At 42.8% G+C, this 15970-nt stretch overlaps 2 protein-coding genes across 4 annotated transcripts; one reads left to right on the forward strand and one right to left on the reverse strand.

The window, feature by feature from the left end:
- Positions 1-317: 317 nt before the first annotated feature.
- Positions 318-6240, reverse strand: LOC127783669 (putative F-box protein At4g09190). Its single transcript, XM_052310864.1, has 2 exons — positions 5996-6240; positions 318-1702 (listed from the first exon to the last, which is right to left on the reverse strand). Exon 2 carries the CDS (start codon positions 1678-1680, stop codon positions 466-468), a length of 1215 nt encoding a protein of 404 aa, XP_052166824.1. The 5' UTR covers positions 1681-1702; positions 5996-6240; the 3' UTR covers positions 318-465.
- A 1465-nt stretch (positions 6241-7705) lies between these two features.
- Positions 7706-12835, forward strand: LOC127783666 (probable potassium transporter 17). 3 transcript variants are annotated; one of them, XM_052310860.1, is made up of 8 exons: positions 7706-8166; positions 9643-9865; positions 10378-10620; positions 10705-10755; positions 10855-11115; positions 11209-11261; positions 11336-11705; positions 11796-12835. In XM_052310860.1, the coding sequence occupies exons 1-8, from the start codon at positions 8095-8097 to the stop codon at positions 12638-12640; spliced, it is 2118 nt and encodes a 705-aa protein (XP_052166820.1). In that variant the 5' UTR covers positions 7706-8094; the 3' UTR covers positions 12641-12835. The 3 variants fall into 3 exon arrangements, with proteins under 3 accessions (XP_052166820.1, XP_052166821.1, XP_052166819.1); XM_052310861.1 differs by lacking the exon at positions 7706-8166 and adding an exon at positions 9396-9513; XM_052310859.1 differs by lacking the exon at positions 7706-8166 and having other exon boundaries at positions 9520-9865.
- Positions 12836-15970: the final 3135 nt, after the last annotated feature.

Raw genomic sequence — 15970 nt, forward strand, 5'->3', positions numbered from 1 at the left:
GAGCAAAGATTGGGATCATTCACTTGCAGCGCTAAATCACATATCTATAGCCCGCTTTCTTCTCTCTTAAAAAGCACTAGCTCTCTTGGGAGTACTAGTTTCAGATGGACCAGATTATTTTTTGATGATCTCCTCAGATGATAGAATATATTAATAAACAACAATGAAAATATGATATTAGTAAGAATATATTTGCTAATATAAAATGTTAATTAAAACAAGAAAAGAACATATCACATATGTAAGTGGCAAAATGCATAGGAGTTATTCTGAGCAACATAACTGAGGACAATTCACATGATACTTATTGCGTTTCATGGTCAATACCGCTAGAATGAAAAATTGATTGTTACAGTAAAATAGTAGCACAGATGAATTCAATGAAAATGAACCTTGGCTGACACTTGCAACCAAAAAAAAACTTGTCCCTACCTTGGATCATTACAAGTTGTGGGGAAGCTCACACTAACAGACAGAAGTAACTTCACAAAATTCTCTAATTGGAGCTAGACTCTCAGCATAATTAAATAGATGCAAATCCCTTGCTTCCTTCTCCAAATATGGTTCATAGCAGGTGAAGTCTGAAACCTTTGAAGCTAATTCTACTATTGTACAGGTTTCGATATCATACCTGTAGACCTTTTTGAATGCCAGCAGAAACATTTTTTCACGAAAAACAATTAAAGGGGGTCTTTCTACAGGGTACTTCATAACAACATCAGGTGGAATCTGTATAACATAGCGTCGAGTCCATTCAAGGCTCTGCCCACCACTGCAGTTCCAAATCTCCAGCGCCAGCGTCTCACTGAAAAAGCAAGCACAACACAGTTCACCCTCCACCTCTGTGAAACGGACAGACTTTACATTAGATGGAGGGCACGGAAACAAACTGAACTTCTCATCAGTCAAACAGAATCGGAGGAATGCATTAGGTGGATCTGGGCAAAGTGAACTACACACTATCCAGTAGATGGCGCCTTTCACATGGACTGGAGTTAAAGCATCAATTGGATATGGTGGATCTTCAGTTTGCCTCCATGCATTAGTGCCCAGAGTAAGCACTTCAAACTTGCAGACTAATTCTTGTGTCTCACTATCCCTTTGATAGAAAGATCTAGCCACCTTGTATTTGTTGCTGTGAGGATCAAACCCAAATCCAGCCCTTGTGCCTGTGCAAATGTTACCACTGACTTTTGGTAGGAAAACAATCTGTCTTGTTGAAGGGTTACAGATCATCATTTCGTGGTTCATGGTGGGAATGAGGAGTAAACCATTACACTGCACAGGGCGAGTCCATACACCAATGCCTTGCGGAAAGTTCTGCATATGGACCAGTTCCATTGTTTTACCTCCATGGTACTTATAGAGGCCCATCATGAAGGCGATATTCTCACCGTCCTGCTTCTCATAAGCACCAGGGACCATGAGTATCGATGGGTTTCGCTTGGAACACTCAAGGTGAGCATCAATGAAACACGGGCTGGATATCATGGCATGCCAAGCCTTGCACACAGACTTAAATCGGATGAGAGACTTGGATGGCAGCCATGACAGGATGTTGAACATCACATCATCAGGGATGTAAGGGGGCATGAACCTCGACCAAGAGTTGATAACAATGCGCATCACCTTTCGCGGCCGAGTAGACACCAGATTGTCTGCACATCTTTTCGCTGCCATGACAACAATCTCTCAAGCTGATCTGCAGAAGATGACGAGGAGATAGGTTATGACTTTGCACTTAAAAAGGAGTTATTAAATATATATATAGACACACACACACACCTACCGCTTGTATCTGCCGTCCATCAACATCCACTCCCGATCGAGTCTAGTATCGGATCCACCTACGAGACCCGTTTTTATTTTCGGAGATTTTTTGGAGATAAAAATAATCCAGTAATCCTAATGAGCCGCACTATTTGGATATTTGAAAACCAAACGTATAAATCCCAGGGACAACGGCCACGCCTCGCTCCACCCGGATATTCGGATCGATAAAACTACCGGCAATTAGGAGTGAAACGGAGCGACTCAGCTGCGACGGCAGGGTGCATCGGCGATTTGGCGTTCACCATCCACGGCGCAGCAGTCGACCAACGAGTAGGGATGAAAACGGATCGAATACGGTCGGAAACTAGCTTTATCATATTCGTTTTCATATTTTTTTTCTCGGAATCGAAATCGGAATCGGAAACCCGAATACAAAAACGGAATCGAATATTATCGAATACAGATACGGAGCGAATACGAATCGAAACGAATACGGCAACAAATATTAATCGGAACATAAAAGCCCCTCAAACTGACCTTCACAAATCAACGAAGAAATATAACATGTTGTTTTTTTTTCTAATAGAACGTGTTACATTTCCAAAGATCAACGATTAATAATACCATAACGAGAAACATCCGCAAACTTGCACATACTGACAAAGTCACACTGTCACACACATTACCGGTTATAAACTTGCACACGATGACAGTCACACGCATTAACACATAGGGATAATTTCGTTCTTACCCCTATTTTGATATGCAATTGTAATTTTGCCCCTACTTTATAGGTTTTCATTTTTACCTATGTTTTTTTTTTCAAATGAACCAAGTATTTACCCCTAGTTCTCACGGAAGTTAGTGGAGCTGTAATTATTGTAGTAAGGAAATAGAAAAGAAAATAAATAATGATTTTGCAAATTATAAATTTACCTTTGTACCTCTGGCCATTGTGCAAAATCACGAAACAAAGTCTTGCTGGCCTGAGCCGAGCAGTTCCCCAAACCCTATCACTAATCCCCACACCGCCGACGGCGGCGTCTCGGCCAGGAGCAGCCAGCCATGCCACGGGCAGGAGGCCACAGCAGGCGGTGTCCGGGCCAGGAGCAGCCGGCCACGGGTAGGAGGCCACAGCGGGGCTGCTGGCCCCGTCAGTGGTTTCCGGGCTGGGAGCAGGTGGTGGTGCGCAGGAAGCCGTTGCGGCGAGCGGGAGGCCGCCGCGGCGGGCAGGAAGCCGCGACAGTGAGCAGGAGGCCGGCAGCTGCACGAGGCGGCGGCGGTGAAGGGGTGAGGCGGCGGTGGGCGGTAGCAGCGGCCGCCTAGATGCGCGTTGTGGGGATCGGGATTTGGGAGGCAGCGGCTGTTGCCTATTCCGGATATCCGAAAAAAAATCCCGGATAGTTTCCGACCGTTTTCCGATTTCGTCGGATATCAGTTTTACTGTATTTGTTTTCGTATTCGAGAAAAAAAATCCGAATTCATTTCCAAATCCGAAAAATTCCGGATAGTTCCGACCGAATTTTTCCGAATCCGAAAATTGGTCTAGATGAACGGAAACTATCTGAACCAGTTTCATCCCTACCAACGAGTACGAGGTGAGAAGGCGTGATCGATCACCATCGACATGGCAGCGTGGATGGCATTTCTTTTCTTTCAGATCGAGGTCAATTTCCCATCGTTTCCTGTTAGATCTATTTGCTTGCTCAAAAGAATGAACGCAGGTTGTGGCGGTTCGCAGCAACGCCCATCGGCCATCGTCCACCCCTCGACGGCCGGCGCGATCGTCCTCAGGCCTCAGCAACATCATTGGCAAGCTGGCTTCTACCTCGACGGCGTCGGCCGGTCGGCAGGCCCTTGCGAGTTGCGACAGCCTCGCATTAGCAGATCGATTCATGGTGATTCTTAGCCGCCGGCGTTGATCCATCCTTCGTCCAGCCAGGGCGTTTTTCTTTTTATTTTTTCTGATCGAAAATTCCTTTACGTGCTGACACAGTTCATGCATGCATGATTAGTACTACCTCCATCCTAAAATATTTGACGCAGTTGACTTTTTTTTTTAAATGTTTGACCGTTCGTCTTATTTAAAAAATTTAAGTAATTGTTCATTCTTTTTCTATCATTTGATTTATTGTTAAATATACTTTTATGAATACATATAGTTTTACACATATCACAAAAGTTTTTGAATAAAACGAACGGTCAAAAATGTTTAAAAAAGTCAACGGTGTCAAACATTTAGGGAAGGAGGGAGTACTAATTATGTCATCTCATGTTTATTAGATCCACGGCTGTGCTGATCTTCTGTACCCATGACGATTTGTTCTCTAATTTCTGTATGGTTTTCATGCTGAAATACAGACCTTATCTCCCGTTTTTTAAATATTCAGTCAATCCTTTTTAAGGTACAATATATCGATAGAGGATATATATAGGAGTAGCTGATAGTTAATTATGCGCCTATTTCAGATCTAGGTATACAGCTAGTATGCGGCCTACATATATAATTAAGAAACCATTATATCATATCACGTACGTGTGATTTGCTTAAAATTTGTTGGGTTGTGCCATGACAGCAACTATATACTGCAACTAAATAAAAAAACATTACATACTAACTAAAAAACAGTATATACTGCTACTACCTAAAATCAGTAAATACTAACTAAAAACAGTATATACTGCTACGAACTAACAAAAAGTATATAATGCTACTAACTAAAAAAAGTACATACTGCTACCTGCCAACAAAAAGTATATACTGCTCCTAACTAAAAAATAGTATATACTAAAAACCGATATATACTGCTACTTTAAAAAAAAAGTATGTCCTGCTATTAACATAAAAAAACATTATATATATACTGTTAGTAAACTAAAAACAGTATGCATTGCTACTAAATTTAAAAAACAGTATGTGCATACTGCTTCTTACTTAAGAAACTGTCTTTACTACGTTTAAAAAATTATTATCTGAACGATTTGTATATTAATTTGATATAACGCTAGCTGGCGATGAATGTGATTCCGGATGGAGCAAACCAAAAAACCAGACGAATGAAGCACACTAATGGACCAGTATATATGCATAGTTAATTATTAGCATGTTCTAGTAAATCACCAGTAACCATGAGGATCCTACAAGAAAGTACATACTGGATGCCACCAAATTGCATGCTACAAATTTTTTATCCTAACCTCATACCGGACGGAACGCATGCACATGCAGGAATTTTTTTTAAAAAGGGGGGGGGGGGGGGAGGGTATTTTCTTTAAAAAATTTCTTTTCAATCCAATTATTTAGTATATGGATATCCAATAAGAAGGGGTGTACATACATCTGGGTGTACAAAATGGTCATCATATATATATATATATATATATATATATATATATATATATATATATATATATATATATATATATATTTATTTATTTATTTATTTGTTTGGTGCTCCATGGTGTCCGGGCACCATTGTTGAAATTGAGTATATACCCAATTCAAATGAGTATGAAACTTTTTCAATTACTTAGGTATTAACATTAACTACTTTACTAACTAGTTCAAAGCAAGTTTGAACTGAATTTGAACTTGTTTTTGTTAGATTTTGTTTCTAGGTATATAGCATCCATACATATAATTAGTTAGGTATGTAATCATGGATTGTGAAATAAAGTTAAATTTGAGTTGTTTTGTTGATAGGTATAGGTATGAATCGAATTATTATAACTAGGTATATACTCACAATTTGAAAATTTTAAAAAATTTAAGTGATTTTGTGCATTTGATACCATGGTGCCCGGACATCATGGTGCCCCATATAAGTATCCTATGTATATATATTTTCACCGAGGGGAGAGCTTTTCCCCACTTATAAAGGAAGTATTGGCCATGCAAATCGAACTAGGCATCCGAACTTCGATCCGATTGGGACTAGTAAGTCCTCAACATCCGATTGGGACTAGTAATTCCTCAACCCGATTCTAAATCCTGTTCGGAGTTGCCAGGCAGCGGCGGTTTCTTCACAATTCACAAAATAAGCCTTTTATTTTTATCTCTTTCGGTCAAGTAAAGCTGCAGAGGAACTAGGACGATACAGAAAAAGCTAGCAACTGTTATCAAGGGAGAAAAACTGAATCTTGCTGAGGCAAACATGAAATTAACAAAAGCTTATGAACCAGAACGGTGCAGATAAACTTTATCTGCTATTGGAGAACTCACCGGCCGCCGTCTTGGCCGCGGCCCCCTTCGGCGCCGCCCGCGACGGCAGGGAGCGCCCTCTCGTAACTCCGCCTAAGTCGCACGGCGAGCGGATTCCTGGCTTGAGAGCCTGGGAAGGGGATGGCCGCCTCAGGTGGACCCCGCGCGCCGGCGCCGGCCGCTGGCCGAGCGACGGAGGAAGGTCGGTTTGCGTGGTCGCGTGAATAGCGAGCGAGATTTGGGGATTCTCGAGGAGGAGAAACCATCTCTTGCAAAATATAGTCAAATTGGGAAATAGAAAAAGTTCGCTTGATGTCCCCACCACGTTGTTTTTAAGTTGGAAAAAGTATGAATTATCTCCCGAACTATCGCGGTCGACCGAATTACCTCCCGAACTACAAAACCGGATATTCTTCACCCTTAACTATACAAACCGGATGAATTATCCCCCTCGACCCAATCCACGGTGGTTTTGGTCTATGTGGCATACGCGTGGCAGTCCATTCACCATTCTATTTATAAAAAAATATGGGACCCACCTGTCATACACTCATACTCTCTCTTCTCTCTCTCTCTCACACTTCATCTCTCTCTTCTCTTGATGGAGGAGGGGCGGCTGGGTGACGGTGTCCGGCGGGATCGAGGTCACGGCGACGGGCGCCCATCGTCGGCGCGGGATCTGGGTGGGCGGGAGGCAGCAGCCGCGGAGGAGCTGGCCGGCGGTGCAGGTGGGGGAAGCCGCCGCCCTCGTCCTCCTGCGCGCACGCCACCGAGATAGAGGGGGGAAGCCGTGCCGAGCTCCGTCCGCCCACACGCTGCCAAGAGGGCGGCCCCCTCCTCATCCCCAACCGCCGCCACCTCCACTCCGTCCTCATCTCCGCCGGCGAGAGGAGGAAGCAGAGGGGGGAGAGATGAAAAGAGGGGAGTGGAGAGAGAGGAGGAACAAGAGGAGGGGATTGAGAATGACAGGTGGGCCCACATGAGTCCCAACATTTATTATTATTATGTGTACTAAACTGACACATGGGTTCTATGGGTTTTATTATTTTTCCATAGTGAATTACCATGTAAGCGCCACGTCAGATAGAGACAGAGTCAAAGTAGCCACGTAAGTGCCACGTCAACTAAAATAACCGTCCAAACCGCCATGGGACCTATATTGCACCGGTTCTTATCTAGTTTTCCTGTTAAAGGACGAAAATCGGATTTGTTGAGAAGTTAAGGGACCTCGGATGAACTTATTCCATTGGAAAACACGTAAAGCCTCGTGCCCTCGTCCAACAACGCGGGCTCCCATTCCGGCCCACGTGAATCGCAGCCCTGTTCCAGCCTTCCTAAATACAGGCCGCATGTGAGCCGCGGGCCCGTCAGGCCCAACTAAACATAAGCCGAACGTGACGTGAACCAGAGTCTCGTTCCGGTCCGGCTGGTCTGTGCGGTTTGTAGAATCATGCGGTAATGAATTGGTACGATGTGATAGAAAAATTATGTGCGTATGAAAATTTAATGTGATGGAAAGTTAAAAGTTGAAAAAAAACTTTAGAACTAAATAGGGCCTATAAAAATTAGGGTAGCGAGATCGGTATTGTTTTGACTTGATAGTTACAGATACGGATCGGGACAATAATATGATACGGATCGGTATACCAACGACTTACTTTTGTAGCGGGCCCGATTCCGTAGTCATATCCGCACGTGAGCCAGAGCCTCGTTCCGGTCCGGCTGGTCTGTACGGCCCGCTCACATAAGCTCGGAACGAACGAGAGGCGCCGCACGCGCACCGCCCCTGCACTCGAACACCGCGACGGGAGCGCCTGGGCTACCGGCGGCGGCGGCGGCGAGTCGGCGACGACGTCTTCTACCGCGGGGGTCACACGAAGGCCGGCCAGGCCAACCTCCGCCACCGCAACGCAAAGCCCTAGCTGCCACACGGTCTCGGCCTCTCGGGCGGCCGCACGCACGCCACGCCCACTCGGCCGCGTCGCGCGCCGCCGCGTGGCGTAGCCCCCCGTCTCTCGTCTCACAAACCCCAACCTTGTTGTTCTTGTTCCTCGCTCCTCCTCAGTGCGGCTTCCTGCGAGCTCCAGGGCCCGTGACAAGCGCGGGGGGAGGCGGCCCACATGGATCTCGAGGCGGGGTCAATCCGACCCCGCAGCGACGGCGGCGGTCCGGCGGCCGGCAGGGAGACCGATGTGAGTGTCCCCGGGGGGAAACCCCCCACCCAACTCTTTCATGTGCAGCAATGTTCTTTTATCGAGTTCTTAAGTTCTTCTAATCATATATGGTAATTTGTTGCGGTTCACCCAATTCGTCTCGTGATTCCTGTGCGCTTTCTTGCCATGGAACTCGCTCCATTGTCTGCAGGTTTAAGGCCTGAACAGAACACTCGTGCTGTTTATTCTTAGTTTCTGACAAGAGAATAAGAGATTTGCATGGAAGAACTTGCATCTTATTACAACATTACTGTACGAATGCATCTTATTACAGTATTACTGTACGAATGATCAATCATGTTTATGGTTTAGTTCGTCAATGTGATGCAGACATGTGCCCATGTAGAGATGGTGTACATTTTCTTTTGTATGACAGCGTTGCGTTCGACTTGTCGCCCCGTGCTGTAGAGCTGAGGGTGTTGGAAATTCTGACTTTGGCTGCTGCTGCTGCAAACGACTGATGATAGCTTCGTGTCTCATTTTTCTCTAAGCTCGTGCTCTTCTTTTCCCAGCCTTTTCTGGCCGGCTTTGGTGACAACTGAGAAATTAATACTGATTTTGTTTCGTTTATTTTCGAATACTGGATATGTGGTAGTGGTACTTCAGAGTAGTCCAAACAGATAGATATAACGCGAGGCATGTGTTGTTTGTTTCTTTGTATGCTTCTTTGGAAAAATGACTAATATATTTTGTCTTGGTGTGGAATATGGGAATATTTTCCTTTTTCTTGTATCCTTTTTTTTTTGGATGATAATTTCACATTCACTCACCCCCTCCCCCTATCTTCAATGCAGAACATGGTGAATGTATTAATAGTATTGTTTGTTCAGTTAGCTGCATCCTTTTGCATAGCTATCCAAAAACTGAAAAGTGTTATTGTGAATGAAACACGGTAGCTGCAGTGGATATGAAGGAGCTGCATGCAAGCTTGATTAGAATATTATTTTGCATTTTAAGTGAAGTTTTTAAAAAGATTTTCAGGTGATTAAGTAACCAGATTGTCCCCTTCCTTTGAATTTGGATGTATCTGATCATTCTGCTGCTGATTATTTAATGTTTTAAGATATCTGACCATATAAGTATCAGAAGGGATGCTCCCCCCCCCCCCCCCCCCCCTGATGATGATGTCACGAATGATTGCATCATCAGGCTCTGTTTCCACATCCCTACAAGTATCCAATGTAATCAGATGTGAACCAAGAAGACCTGTATGCATTACCACGTGGTCAACGGGACCAGTCCCACAGTACCCATCAGCATAATAAATCTTAAATTTTATTATGTAACTATGTGTTTTGCTTGACTGCATTGGCTTGCTATGAGTAGGTCTGATCAGTTGCATTTATATGATAAATGTGGTTCATCGTTCTTCTTTGTTGTGTTCCAAATAGAAACTTGAAGTATCATCTTTGTGTTTTACAGTTTATATTAATGTTTTCTCTCAACTCTGAGCAGGATAGCAATGTTTGGAAGGATCTATTCCTTGCTTACAAGACTCTTGGTGTTGTTTTTGGTGGCCTCGTCACTTCTCCCCTCTACGTTTATCCCTCTATGAACTTATCATCTCCCACAGAAGCTGACTACCTGGGGATATACAGCATAATGTTTTGGACTCTTACTTTAATTGGTGTGGTCAAGTATGTATGCATAGCTCTCAATGCTGATGATCATGGTGAAGGTAACTAACCAATTCTACTGCTGCCTTTCCTCTCTATGTTCTTCTTCATTTTTGAGTGGCTACCTTTCCAGATAATTGTTGAATTAAGCAATAGCATTTGAACAAGAAAAATATTCATAAAAAAAAGGATGATTCATTACAAAAAAAAAGAAGATATGTTGATGAAAGATATGTATGTTTGGGGCTATGCATGCCTCTTCGATCTATAGTGTGCATAGGGTGTGTTTTTTTTATCGGACATAGGGTGTTTCTCAATAGTACTCATTATTCCGTATGGAGGCAGCATGCATCAATCTTTTAACATTCATTTAGTTTTATTACTGCCTTACTGGGAAAATATCTCTAGATTTTTCTTTCTTCAGACAGCACTTAATAAGCTGAATTGTAAGTCTGATAGAGATGGAACATACTGTATTTTCTTTGGAAGGCAATCTTTATTTTATGGATAGGTCTGAAATTCTTTTTTGGAATGTATCGATATGTATTGTTGCTTAAAAGTATACTTTCTGCAGGTGGTACATTTGCCATGTATTCTCTGTTGTGTAGGCATGCTGATATAGGCATCCTTCCTTCCAAAAGGGTGTATGCAGAAGAAGATCCACTGCTTCACAGTCAGTCTGCAATAGCCAGAAGGCCTAGTAGGCTGGGAAAGTTCTTTGAACAGAGCATAACTGCAAGAAGAGTATTGTTATTCATAGCAGTACTTGGGATGTGCATGCTCATTGGAGATGGCATACTTACTCCTGCTATTTCAGGTTTGCTATTTATAAATTACATGCCAATCTAACCATTCTTGTGATCATAGTGAGACCTGACAGTATTTTTTTACCCCTTTACAGTACTATCAGCAATTGATGGGATAAGAGGGCCATTTCCTACTGTTAGCAAACGTAAGGCCTCAGGAACATTGTAGCTAATGAACAATGAAAAATCTTTCTAATACTAACCTTTTGACATTCATCCTTTCTTTTCTTTTTTGTTTCTTCCAGCTGTTGTGGAGGCCCTTTCTGCAGCAATTCTCATTGGCTTATTCTTATTGCAAAAGTATGGGACTTCAAAAGTGAGCTTTCTGTTTTCTCCAATCATGGCAGCATGGACTTTCACCACTCCAATTATCGGCTTATACAGTATTGTACATTACTATCCTGGCATCTTCAAAGCCATTTCACCGTATTATATTGTTCATTTCTTCCTGAGAAATAAAAGGCAAGGTTGGCAACTGCTTGGTGGGACTGTTTTATGCATCACAGGTACATTCCATACCAGCATTATCAACTTTGAGTATTTTCTTTTCTCCTACCAATGATGATAGGTGTAAAGTTCAACCTCCTGCACATACACAGGTGCTGAAGCTATGTTCGCAGATCTTGGGCACTTCAGCAAAAAGGCTATTCAGGTTAGTTTCATTGAGACGTCCATCTGCAATTTATACACGATATAATTTCTTACAGTTGATCTTTTTTTTTTCAGATGGCATTTCTGTCTAGCATATATCCTTCTTTGGTGCTCACTTATGCTGGGCAAACAGCATACCTTATAAAAAATGTCAATGACTTTGGTGATGGTTTCTACAAATTTGTTCCTCGTCCCGTTTACTGGCCAATGTTTGTCGTTGCAACACTAGCAGCAATTGTTGCGAGCCAATCCTTAATATCCGCGACATTCTCTGTCATCAAGCAATCAGTTGTCCTGGATTACTTCCCTCGTGTTAAAGTGGTGCACACGTCGCAACACAAAGAAGGCGAGGTTTACTCCCCAGAAATCAATTACATTCTCATGGTACTGTGTGTCGGTGTTATACTAGGATTTGGTGGTGGCAAGGCTATAGGGAATGCTTTCGGTAAGCAAGTTCTACAAAATTCTCCACTTGTCAATACAAAATTATTTTGTATAAGAAGATTCAGTACCTCAATGTACATTATTTTTGCAGGTGTTGTGGTCATCATGGTCATGCTCATAACTACAGTCCTACTCACCCTTGTGATGATCATCATATGGAGAACACCACTTGTGCTTGCTGGGCTGTACTTCGTCCCTTTCTTCATCATGGAAGGGGCCTATGTCAGTGCAGTTTTCACCAAGATCCCTGAAGGAGGTTGGCTTCCTTTCGCGGTTTCCATAACCCTTGCAATGATCATGTTCGGCTGGTACTACGGTCGGCAAAGGAAATTTGAGTACGAGATGACAAACAAAGTGAGCTTGGAGCACCTCGGCGAGCTCTTGGCAAGGCCTGAGGTTCAGAGGGTCCCTGGCCTCTGCTTCTTCTACAGCAACATACAGGACGGGCTAACTCCGATTCTCGGCCATTACATCAAGAACATGAGCTCACTGCACACGGTCACAATCTTTGTCACCCTGAGGCCCCTGCTCGTCGCCAAAGTTGATCAAAGCGAAAGGATCCTGATAAACAGGCTTGGACCAAACGGGGTGTACGGCTGCACCGTTCAGTACGGCTACGCCGACAACCTCAGCCTCGAGGGCGGCGACGACCTCGCCGCGCAGGTCACGAGCTGCCTGCAATGGCACATCCAGATGGACACTGATGGCCGCCAGTCACCGGAGGAAGAGATGGCGCAGCTGGAGGCGGCGAGGTTGGCCGGCGTGGTGCACGTCCGGGGCAAGATGAGGTTCTACGTCGGCGAGGACGCCGGCTGGTTTGATAAGATCATGCTCGGATTCTATGAGTTCTTGCATGGGATCTGCCGGTCGGCTCTGCCGGTTCTTGGGATGCCTCTGCAACAGCGAGTTGAGATCGGCATGCTGTACAAGGTCTGATGAGCTGTTGATCGATTGAATCACTAGTGTTGTCTGTTGCCTTACGATGTTGATCGATTGGAACTAGGAATCAGACGGTTAGAAGTGTAAGATCAGGAAATTGTGTTACTGCGTTATGTAAACTGTATACATTATACGTATAGAAAAATTCAGCACGTCGTACTGACATGGTTCGCATGTTGCATCTTCTAAAAACTGAAGAAGGAATCGCGTCAACTTTCACAAATTTGAAGTCTGTATCTCTCATATTTGATCTTCAAGTTCAGTTCAGTGCGTACAAATATAGCTTCCAAGACGAACTCAACGTGGAAGTGCTGAAATTTTGTACAGTGGAAATGCTGAGGTTTTACCTCGTCAATTCCAGAATTTACTCGACGGTACATTTTGTGTATGTGCCTTCCTTTCTTTGAGTGGTACTCACTCACCTTGTATTTTGTGGATATGCCTTTCTTTCCTTGAGTGGTACTCAGGTGGTGTTTGGTTAGAGGGACTAAAGTGGGGCTAAACTTTAGGGACTTATGTTTTTGAGAGAAGACTAAATTTAGTCTCTAGTTCCCAAACACCCCCTCACTCACCTTGTTTGCTTGTCCGTTCCTCAGCAGCAGCAGTGCTTTTTGGTTGGGTGATTCAAACTAAAATAGTGGTGTGCAAAAAGTGGTCTTCTGTTTTGTGTCATGAGGACAATTTACATCCCATCAGTTGTTCTAGGATACAGTAACTGCTAATCTAGCCTTAGAGATTGTCCCTTTGCCGTCTAATCGTTGTTGCACCAGGTAAATTATTTTTACCATCCTAAGCTTTTGTAGGCATGCAACAGCTTTAGGAGGTTTGGTTCAACGCTTCACCTTATCACATCACATTTTAGACTAACACGCCCTTCTTAGTTTTATATTTGATTTATTATCATAGTTGTGGTAAACCACACTTTCTTAACACTTTACCTCACATGTCATCAATTAAATTCTTTGTCTAACTTTGCTATAAGTGTTGCTTATAATTTATAGGGCAAAAAGTGTGGCAAGCCACATCCGTCTAAAATGAGTTATGAGTTATGACAAATTGACAATATTAGTTAAGAACCAAACAAGAGTGTAGATGGACAGCCAGACCTGGTTAATTAATCTTGTTTAAAAAAACTGGTTGATTAATCTGCATAATTAACTTGTGCAGCACTGCAGCGCCATCATCCCATCACAGTTCTCATGTTCTACTTAAAGTATTCATAGGTACTAATTATAAACCATAACGTTTGTTACTAGCAGTCAAAAAATAATTTATGCATAAAACTTTTATATGTATTGTTAGTGACATAAAAGCAAGTGCTAAAAAACAATCTATAGTAAAAAAATCAAAATTAATTCTAAAATTAAGTTTTGAAATTTAAAATTTGTTTACCGACTAACTCTGTCTTTTACTGGAAACTGTAAATAAGCAACCATATGGTAAGAAATGTCTAGCGAGGAAAAACACCGACAGATGCAATAGCAGCAAGGAAGCCCTAGATGGCGTGATTGATGGAAAATCAGGCTCCAAAAGTGACGGTAAAGCGAGAAAGGAGAAGAGATACTGCCTGCAATTCGTGCATCTTTTTCAATGTTTGCAACATTGCTCTCGCTGTAGCTCCTTTTTCAAAAGGAGAAGATGGAAGAGATTAAAAATTAAAAAAAGATACTGTAGCTGCTCCCTTGATTTGCTGCTGGGAGATGGTAGATGCAGTGCAGGTGGTAGCAGACTGATCCAAGAACCAGTACAGTGGACCATTCTCCTCTTCCTAACCGAGGACGTTAGCGTAGTGTCTCGTTCCAGAACATTTTGAGGCCGAGACAACTGCAATCCGGACATTGACACCACCAACCGCTACAGATAGTTCCTGAGCTAGACGTTGACACTTTTTCCCCCTATTCAAAATTCACTTGATTCCAAGAGGTTTTCTACCACATTTTACTAGCTACCACCAAGGTTCACCTTTCCGATTGACCCCTGAAGGTGTGTACATGACTGTTTTTGACAATTTCAATCAAAGTTTGTCGGATTTCATTTCGAGCAAATTTACTGTTTCAAATTTAAATTCTTGAAGACCATTCGAAATTCCGGTTAGAATATACACCATGTTTAGTTCAGAAGTTTTTCTTCAAACTTCCAACTTTTCTATCACATCAGAACTTTCCTGCACACACAAACTTTTAATTTTTCCTTTACATCGTTCAAATTTCAACCAAACCTCCAATTTTAGTGTGAATAAAAACAGCCATACTATCCTTCTGCGTCGAGACCTCGAAATTTCACGGTTCTAGGCTGGCTTTCGTTGTAAACATGAATCCTGCCTACTACAAAACCTTACAAATCCAAACATCAGAACTGTGAAAGGTAAACATCATAAACATTGCAACTGTTTGGCTCATTCCATTTTCCAGTAAGAGTCCCAGAAGCTAACAAAAATAAAAATGTTACAGTGAGCAAAGCAAAACACCACAAATATTCAGAATCTTCAGAAACAGAGCAAGCCCACACATACACGCATGCACGGTTGCGCGCCATCAGCCAGCACGCATTATGACGGAGAATCTTTGCCTCTTCTTCGTTGACCCGACGACTCCGGGGCCGGTAAGACATTAGTAACTCTTCTGCTTTTGATTGGGTTTCTTCTCTTCTATTTCAGGGGCTCCCAAAATTTGGAGTGACACTTGCCTTTGGTTCTATTATGTGGAGCCCTTTTCTGCTTGGATTTGTCTCGCCTTAGTCACATGATGGGGTGCAATAATTCTGCCCACCACCCTGAAAAAAGTAACGGTGATCAAGTGTACAATTAACATTGTTCAATTGCACACCAAACCCCTAGCTCCTAATAGTAACACTTGGGGCCCTTTGGAAAAAGGAGGAGCTTCTGTGGGGTAGTGGGTAAAATAGTGTTGGAACCAAATTTATGTACTAGCAGTTTAGTGTGAATGATTGACCTCAGGTTTTTGGTTTGAAGTATGTACTGCAAAAATGTTTTTTTTTAACAGAGTCAGCTGGTGGTAAAAGTAAAAAAAAAAGATAATTGTGGAATACTCAACTGAGGTGAGTATGTTATGGGGTGGCACTGATGAAGCACATTCCTCATGGTGCTTAGTAAAATATTTGCAGAGTGTTGTTTAAGTCAATATGCTGCTGTCTAGTGGTCTATAAGTACTCCCAATGTTTTTTTCTTTGACAAGTTCATGCCACAGTTTCGCAGCATGTGTAGATGTGGAAAAAGAAAAGAGAGGAAATTTTTAGAAATTGTAATATCCCATTAAAACATCTTTACTCCTTGTCAAACTGTAAATCCCTAAAGCACCAATCTTTGTG

This window comes from Oryza glaberrima, chromosome 9 (assembly GCF_000147395.1).
Source record: "Oryza glaberrima chromosome 9, OglaRS2, whole genome shotgun sequence".
NCBI lineage: Eukaryota > Viridiplantae > Streptophyta > Magnoliopsida > Poales > Poaceae > Oryza > Oryza glaberrima.